General features: G+C 68.1%; 1 protein-coding gene and 1 non-coding gene across 3 annotated transcripts; both read left to right on the top strand.

Moving 5' to 3' along the window:
* Nucleotides 1-10: 10 nt before the first annotated feature.
* Nucleotides 11-7,769, top strand: H696_04990 (the record flags this gene model as incomplete). Of its 2 annotated transcripts, XM_009498859.1 has the most annotated exons (9): nt 11-212; nt 380-532; nt 636-775; nt 910-1,058; nt 1,151-1,380; nt 1,567-2,763; nt 2,882-3,101; nt 3,255-4,668; nt 4,852-7,769. In XM_009498859.1, the coding sequence occupies exons 1-9, from the start codon at nt 139-141 to the stop codon at nt 7,767-7,769; spliced, it is 6,495 nt and encodes a 2,164-aa protein (XP_009497134.1). In that variant the 5' UTR covers nt 11-138. The 2 variants fall into 2 exon arrangements, with proteins under 2 accessions (XP_009497134.1, XP_009497135.1); XM_009498860.1 differs by lacking the exons at nt 11-212; nt 380-532; nt 636-775; nt 910-1,058 and having other exon boundaries at nt 1,072-1,380.
* A 397-nt stretch (nt 7,770-8,166) lies between these two features.
* Nucleotides 8,167-8,254, top strand: H696_04991. Its single transcript has one exon. It is a non-coding gene; the product is annotated as a tRNA-Tyr (tRNA).
* The last annotated feature ends 94 nt before the right edge of the window (nt 8,255-8,348 follow it).

Raw genomic sequence — 8,348 nt, forward strand, 5'->3', positions numbered from 1 at the left:
CCCCCCCCCTCCCCGGCCACCCTCTCTTGCCTCGCCACGCCGACGCCTGGCGGCGTGCTCACACACCCAGGTCCCCGCACCGAGCGAGTGCGTGCTCGCGCGTGCCCTGACACCGCCGCCCCGGCGCCCCAGACAGCCATGCGGGGAGCTTGGCGCGCCTGGACCGAGTCACTCACCCGCCCAAAGCGGAAGTACTCCCTCGAGAACTTCAAGTATGTGCCCCCCCTCCCCCCCTCTCGCCCTCCGGCGTCCACTTCCCCTTCTTCCTCTCCCGGCGTCTCCGCTCCACTGCGTGTGCCGGTGCCCCGTCCTCCTGGCACCACCCTACTGACCTCGTCCTTTCGGCCCTCTTGCCCTCCTTGTCCCCCGGCCATGGCAGATATCTCACCCAGCAGCTTGCGCGGCACAATGCCCAATTTCTGTCCGGCGAGCCGACCGGCATCGATGCCAGCTCGCAGGCCATCGTCGAGACCCTGCGGCAGATCGCCGAGCTCCTCATCTGGGGCGACCAGAATGAGACGAACTTCGTTGAGTGCGTCCGCCACAGCCTGCCCCCCCCCCTCCTCTCCTTCCTTCTGCTTGTTCCCTTGGCCGCCGCTTTCGGTCTCCCGCTAACCCGCCCGCCCTGCTGCCAGACACTCCTATGAGGCCAACCTTCTGAGCAACTTCCTCCTCCTTCTCAATCAGAAGCCGCCCCCTCCGCCATCGATTGTTGTGCAGCTTCTCCAAACGCTGAGCATTCTCTTCGAAAACATCCGCACTCAGACGCTCATCTGTGCGAGACACTTTTTTTTTTTGCCGTTCCTCCCCCCTCCTTCCCTCCCTCTCGCTCGGTCGTTTGTCCCCCCACCCTGACCCGCTCCCTTGCCCCCCCCCCCTGGTGCTGATTCCCTCTCCCGTGCCTGGCAGACTTCCTTCTGTCCAACAACTATGTCAACGACATCATCCAGCATGAGTTTGACTTCGGCGATGAGGAGACCCTGGCCTACTACATCTCCTTCCTGAAGGCCCTGTCGCTCAAGCTGAACCCCAGCACCGTCAGCTTCTTCTACAATGAGGTTCGCATGTTGGTGCTTGTGCAGGGCATGTCCCGCCATCCTGGCGCCCCGACTTATCCCTTTGCCCCTCCCCCCGCCGCCCCTCTCCGCAGCGCCAAAACGACTTCCCACTCTACTCCGAGGCGATCAAGTTCTTCCGCCACGATGAGAGTATGATTCGGGTAGCCGTGCGCACCCTCACGCTCAATGTCTTCCGCGTGGACTGTCCGCGCGTGAAGAACTTCATCCTCGACCGCTCGGCCCTCCCCTACTTCGCCAACCTCGTCTGGTTCATCGGCGACCAATCCCTGACCCTGGACGAGTTTGTGGTCTCCTCCAAGGGGTATGGCTGTTCTCCGCCTCCCTCTGCCCCTTGTCCTCCGCCTCCCTCTGCCCTTTGTCCTCCGTCTCCCTCTGCCCTTTGTCCTCCGCCTTCCCCCGCCTCCCCCCGCCTTCCCCTCATGGCTATCCCCATCCCTGCCTTGTGGCCGCCCCTCCTCGCCACGCGGCTCTGACCCTCCCCTCTCAGATTCGAACTCGCCGGCAAGCTCAATGACCAGGTGGCTGAGCATGTGGATCACTTTTACTACCTAAATGACATTTTGACCACCGGTGCACCGGAAATCGGGGAGATCCTCTGCCGACAGCTCATTCGCAAGTTGGTCATCCCCCTGTACCTGATGTCGCTGCTTGACCCGACGGCCTCCTTCCTCCAGCTGGCCGGGTCTTCGGCGGATCTGTCCCCGACCGCCGGGGCAGGAACCGGGGCGGCGCCAGTTCCGACGCGCGTCAGCGTCCGGACCGCGCTCACGCTCCTGGCCCAGATGATGCACATTTTCAGCCACTCCAAGCTGGTGTCCCTGATGGCGGTGCTCCTCTTGGCGCCGACCCGTGCGGCCTACCTGGAATACCTGCGCCAGCTGTCCTCCAACCAATCGAAGGGCCCCTCCTCGCTGCTGGTTTCGCCGCAGATCCCCTCGTCCACGGCCTGCCTCGGCGACTCCTCGCTCGACATCGACCGGAGCTCGGCCCTGGACATTGATGCCATCATTTGCGCGGCCTTTCGATCGGCCAATGGCAGCATGGGCATGGGTGCCGCCGCTGCCGGCGCCGACTCGACCACCGGCTCGACCCTGCTGGCGGCCAATCCGCCGGCCAACCCGCGTGATCCGGTTGACCTGTCTGGCGACCCGCGTGCGGATGGCCAGGCTGCTGGTGCCTCCCTGGACAATCCCGAGGGGCATTCCTCCTCCACCTCGGCCGGGGGCCATTCGGCGCTCGCCTCCAGCTGCGGCATCTCGGAGTCCTCCTCCTCGGCTGCCTCGCACAGTCCGACCACCTCCCTTTCGGCATTGCCCTCCTCGCTGTACTTCGTCAGCCGCCGGGACCGGGCAAGCGAGCACCGGCTGGTGATCCCCAGCCGCAAGGGGCTTGGACCGCGGCGCCAGGCCGCCTCGCCCCTGCCGGATCTCAAGATCCCCAGTGCCTTCACCGGTGGCAATGGGACCAATGCCGGCTCGCCGACCGGGCAGGCGTCGAAGGGGCGCGCGGCTGCGGCTGCCGCTCCGGCCGTCGCCGCCGCTTCTGCCATTGCCGCTGCCGGCGCCGGCGCCGGCGCCACTGCTCCTGTCGGGGGCCCCGCCTCGACCACCGCCGCCGCTGCCGCCGCCGCTGCGACTCCATTGGCGGATGAGCGGCCGATTGGCTTTAATCTTGGCAAGTCCTCGTATGTGCCGCTGCCTTTCCCTTTCACCTGCCCAGCGTCTGCTCTGTCCTCGCGCTGTGTCCGCCCGATCTCACTGTCGCCGCTTTGCCTGTCCCCGCCCCCCCCCCCCCGGCCATAGTGATCCCAATCCCTTCCGCGAAGCAATTCTCCACTTCCTGAATTGCTCCGAGTCCGACCAGGAGGCCCTGCCCGTGCTGTCTCTCCTGCACTTGACCTCCAAGAACAAGAACATCTCCCCGGCCATCCTGGACCTGGTGGGGCTCCTCCCGCGGAGCTACACGGCCAGCCCGCCGGCGGCAGCCGACCCGCCCCCGGCGCAGGATCCCCTTCCGGCAAAGGTACTTCCGACAAGTTGACGCTCTGGCGGCCTCGCCCTCCCTTCGGCCCTTTGTCCTCGGCGGCCATTCTCGTCGGCTCTCTGGGCTAACTTCGATTCCCTCTCCTCCGCCTGCTTCTTCCCGCCTCCGGCTCCCTCCCGCCATCCGGCGTAGTATGACGGCGAGCTGGTGTCGGCCCTGCTGAACAATGTCATGGAGCATTCGCACCGCTGTCGGCCGGTGACCCTGGCCCTGGCCACGTCGCTGTTGGGGGAAATCACCTGGCGCCCCACGGTGCCCAGCGCGCCGCATGAGGCCTCGCTCAACCCGCGGCACCTGCACACCCTGCGCTCGATCGAGCTCAGCACCCGGTCGAAGCTCTTCGACTCGATGCTGGGCTTCTACCTCCGGCCGGATGTCTCCCGGTCGCTGCCGCTGACGGAGGAGCGCGGCCCGGAGGCCGGGCACCCTGGCACCGGGCAGCAATCGCCCAGCTTCCCGGGTACGCCGCACGGCACCGGGCCGATGGATGCGTCGCGCGCCTCGGCCGACCGGTCATCCACCGCCTCCTCGCGGTCATCCATGGCGTCCACCTCGTCGGCGGTCTCCGCGCCCCCGGCCTCCATCTATCGGCCGGGTCCGGCTCGCCCCGATGCCATGGCTGCCGGGGCGGAGTTTGGCCGCACCGATCCCGATGCCCTGCCCGACCATCTGGACGTCTTTGAGGAGGAATTTGTTCGGTTCACGCGCGCCTGCCCGGAATTGGCCGATGTGTGGTGGTCGGGCCCGGGTGCCTTTGCGCGCGCCCTCAGCAGCCCTGCCAGCACCTCGGCCATTCCGGGCCCGTCGGCCGGCGCCCCGGCAGGTGGCCCCCCTGCGGCGGCCCCCAGCATCTCGGTCCAGGATGCCGGGCTGCTGTCGCCACGCCGGCGATTGCCATTTGCCGGGTTCCCGGCCCAGTTGCACGGTCAGGCCGATGGCGGCCGGTCGTCCATCTCCTCCGTGGCATACCTGCCGCCCAACCCGATCACCATGGAGTCGCGCCCGGTGGCAGTTATCCGGGAAATTGCCAATGGCTTCTGCCCGGTGGATGTCATCGGCCGCCTGGTGACCGGCAGCCCGGTGCTCCTGGTGCCGGTGGTGACCGAGCCTGGAAGTGTCTTCCTCCGGCGGCTGCCATTCGACCAGCGCCCGGCGCTGAATCTCTATGAGGATCTGGTCGGTCTCATCCGGCGGTTCCTGGTGATTCGCGCTCTGCGCCAGCGCCTTGCTGCCAGCCATAGCTCCTGTGAACCGGAGCGCGAGCTCCCGCCCCCGCCGTTCGTCCGGCCGGCCGGTGCCTTTGCCTCGGATCTGGTCGATCTGTCGCAATTCACCCTCTCCGAGATGGGCGAGAAGGCCAAGGCCAGCCAATCGGCCAGTCAGCATGTGCAGCTGGCAGACTTGCACCTGGCCGCCCCTGCGGCCTCGGGCGCCTGCTTCAACATCCTGCCCCTGGACTTTGGCACCCATCGAGCCCTGGGGGAGTCCCTCGAGCTGACGGCCCTCCAGCAGGATGCTCGGCTCAGTGGCCAGCCCTATGTGCACAGTGCGTGGCCACTTTGTCCCTCCCTGTGGCCTCTTTTTTTTTCTCCGCCGCCTTCCGCCGCCTTTCATGTGATCCTCGTCTGTTGGCTAATGCTGTCCGGCGGGATGCTCCAACCTGCTTTTCGCCCCCTTTTTTTCCCCCTGCTGCCCCCCCCCCCCCCCCACACACACACGCACATGTCAGACACCATCGACGTTGAGTTTTCCGTGTCGCAGGTGGCCGCCGGCGGCATGAGCCACCCTCGGCGCCTGGTCCTCACCGGCGAGCGCCTGCTCCTGCTGGACTGCCCGACGCACCGCGGAGCCGATGCCTCGGAAGGCAGCGCCACCGACGACGACCATGACGCCGCCGTCGCCGGCGCTGCGACCACCGGCGGGGATCCCCATGGCGGGGCTCCCGCGGCCACGGTGCTTTTCGGGGTCACCTACTCGCGGGTGGCGTCGGCCGCCATCCTCCCCGACACGGATGACGGGCTGGCCACCTCCTGCCGGCTGATGTTGGAGCTGCTCGTGGATCCTGCCTGGGTGGACACGGCCCTCGGCCATGTCAGCCCGGCGGAGCGCGCGGCCGCCATTGGCGAAGCCGTGGCGACTGCTCGCCGGCGCACTTCGTCCGCCGGGGAGAAGCACATCGACGAACCGGCTGCGGCCCCGGCCCCGGCCCCGGCCCCGGTCCCGGTCCCGGCGGCTCTTACTCCGCCACCGGTGCCCCGGCTGGCCGCGCGTGCGGGGCTCTTTGCCCTGCCGTCGGTCCAGGACCCGAGAGTTGGCGGCGGGCCTCTGCCCCCGGGCGCCGGGGGGGCCCTTGCCCCGGGCGAGGTCCCCCCAACGTCGGTCCTTGCTGCGGCCCTGTCCGGGCACTTCCTCTTCTCGACTGGCGGGCCGGGGGGTCTTGCCGATGCGGCGGCCGTGGCGGCCGCCGATGCCAGTCTCCTGGGCAGCGTGCGGCGCTTTTCCGCGGAATTTGGCCGAGCCTCGGCGGTTGGTGCCCGACCTGGCCCCTTGGCTCTGCCGGCCGCGGCGGGCGGCGCGGGCGCGCGCATGCCGGCCCCCGCGTCGCAGGTGGTCTTCCGGACGGCCCTTTCAACCCCGCCCTCCGGGCAACTCCATGCCTCCTTGCCCGGTGTCCTGCCGGTGGCCCCGCCTCCGGCCTCCATGCTTGGGGCCACATTGCGGCAGCATTACCGGTCGGCCTTCATCTTCGTGGACTTCGCCTCGGCATCGGATGCCTTGCTGGCCTTCGCCGAGTTGGCCCGCTACCGGGCCCATGGCCAGGCCACCCGGACGCGGGCCCTGTTGGGAGTCCTCGCATCGACGCACTTCCTGCAGGTGGACCGCGCCACCGGGGCCGTTGCCGCTCGGCCGGCGCACCTGCACGCGGGCGGTGGGGCCGACCTGCCGGAAGCCCTGGCCGCCGTCAGTCTGTCGGATGCCGTGGCCAGCGGGGGCGGTCCTCCTGTGCCGGGGCCCCCGCTGCCGCCGTCGCACCAGCAGCAGCAGCAGCAGCAGCAGCAGCAGCAGCACCTGTCCCGGCACTTGTCGCGTGTGCCGTCGCTCTCCTCCTGCCCCCTGTCCTTGTACTATGGCGACTCCTTTGTGTCGCTGGCCAGCTCGATGTCCGTCATGTCGCTTGGTGGCGGCGTTGGTGGTGGGTCCACCGGGCCGACCGACGAGGCGGCGCCTGCCTTTCCCCCCTCGGCGGGGGGCAGCAGCCTCGGGGCGTCCTACCTGCGGAACTCCACCTCCTCGCCGATCATCCGTTCGAGCCAGCAGTCCCGGGCCGTCAGCACCGACCTGACGGCCCTGGACCCGACGCTCGAGGTGTCCGCCACGTCCATCGGCCCGGACCTGGCTCCGTACCTGCTTTCGGACCAGGTCCTTCCGCAGAGCATGCTCGCGGCGTTGGAGGCCTCGGCCTCGGCCAGTGCCGTGGCGCAGGCCCTGTCGCAGTCGTCCGACCCGGGGTCCTCCTCGAGCACCACCGACCCCGGTGACTCGCAGCTTCAGTTTGATGGGGTGTCGACGACGCCGCCATCGGACTCGATGCCGCCCTCGCCGTCCGGCGGCTTCCCCGGGCATGCCGCGCCCAAGCGCCCCTCTTTGGCCCCGGCGCCGCAGTCCGATGCTGGTGCTTCAAATTCAGACCCAGGGGAGGGTGCCCTTCCTGCCCCGGTGGCCGGCGCTGCCGGGATTGACCGGGGGGCCGTCGCCGCCGCCGCCGCCGCCGGCGAGGGCCACCACTCCGACGGGGGGGAAGCCTCGTCGGAGACCGGCGAGGATATCCTCATCCTCGCCGACCGGGTTCTCACTCAGGGCCAGGAAATCTGCCTGCCTCCGGCCAGTCGCCCAGCCAGCCCATGTCGCCCGGCGGTGGTTCCGGTCACCGTGCAGGGGGTCCCATCTCCCTTCGGTCCGGCGCTGGGCTCTGCCCCGCTGGTGACCACCAGCAAGATCAATGACGAGCCCGCTCCGGTGTCGGAGCCATGCATGGCGGCTGGCGATCCTGGGAAGCTGCAATCCATCTGCGAGGAGGCTGACCCCTCGGTGGGGGAAGCCGAATCCCACGGCCACTCTACAGAGCTGGACTCCGGGCCGCCGGTTTCCGGCGGTGAGGATGGTCATTGCTCAGATTGCTCGGACTGCCATGGCGATGCCGCTGCTGCTGCTGCTGCTGCTGATGGTGATGTTGATCTGGGCATGCATCCAGAAGCTCGTGTGGATGATGGTGCCGGGGCCGATGCCGACGCCGGTGCTGATATCCCTGCCGATGCCGACGTCGGTGCTGATATCCCTGCCGATGCTGGCGCTGATGGGGGTGTTGGTGATGATCTTGGCATTGGTGCCGATGTCAATGCTAGTGCCGACACTCCGGTTGCCGCGAGCTCCGGCGATGACACTCAGACCGATGCCGATACCACGACCCCCGGTGCGGATGTTGGGGCTCAGCCTGGCAATGCCATTGAGGCGGCTTCGGGCAGCCCGGGCCCCGACGCCGATGTCGCCACCGAGGCCCATGCTGATATCAGCGCCGGCGCTGAGGTCAACGCAGATGTCGGCGATGATGCCATCGAGGGGGGGGCCCTCCCCGTTGGGCACCAGTGAGAGGGGACTCTCCTCGTCCCCGGTGCCTCGGTTTCCCGGTCTCCTGCCTTGCTCATTGGTCTTGGCACTTTCCTGGCCCCTCTGCCCGGCAATCTCTCTGTCCTTCAGGAGGAGAGGTCGAATAATGGGCGGGAACATCTCCCAAAGGGGGGTAGACCGTCCGAATACACTCTCTCCATTCCGCTCGCTGTTGGGTGTTTTTCTCCTCCATGGGGCAGGGACGGCAGGGCCGGGGGGGGGAGTCTGCATGTGTCTGTTGGCTGCCCCCTGTCTGTCCTGATCGCCCTGCGGCTGAGGGGAGGATCGGGGGGCCGGAGGGAGGGCGGGGCCGTCCTTCGCACAGCGCCTGGTTCGTGCCAGGATTTTATTTTCCTCGCGGCAAGCGGCCTGCAGTCAACCGATCATAGCTCAATTGGTAGAGCATCAGACTGTAGCGGTAACAAGCAATTATCTGAGGGTCGCTGGTTCGATTCCGGCTGATCGGACACTTTTTGGCGCCTGCCACGCGGACAGCGAAGTCCGTGCTTCACCTTTTTCCGCCGTCCAACCCACAGGAGAAGAAGATGGGGGGGGGGGGGG

Source organism: Fonticula alba (genome assembly GCF_000388065.1).
Source record: "Fonticula alba strain ATCC 38817 unplaced genomic scaffold supercont2.8, whole genome shotgun sequence".
In the NCBI taxonomy this organism is placed as follows: Eukaryota; order Rotosphaerida; family Fonticulaceae; genus Fonticula; species Fonticula alba.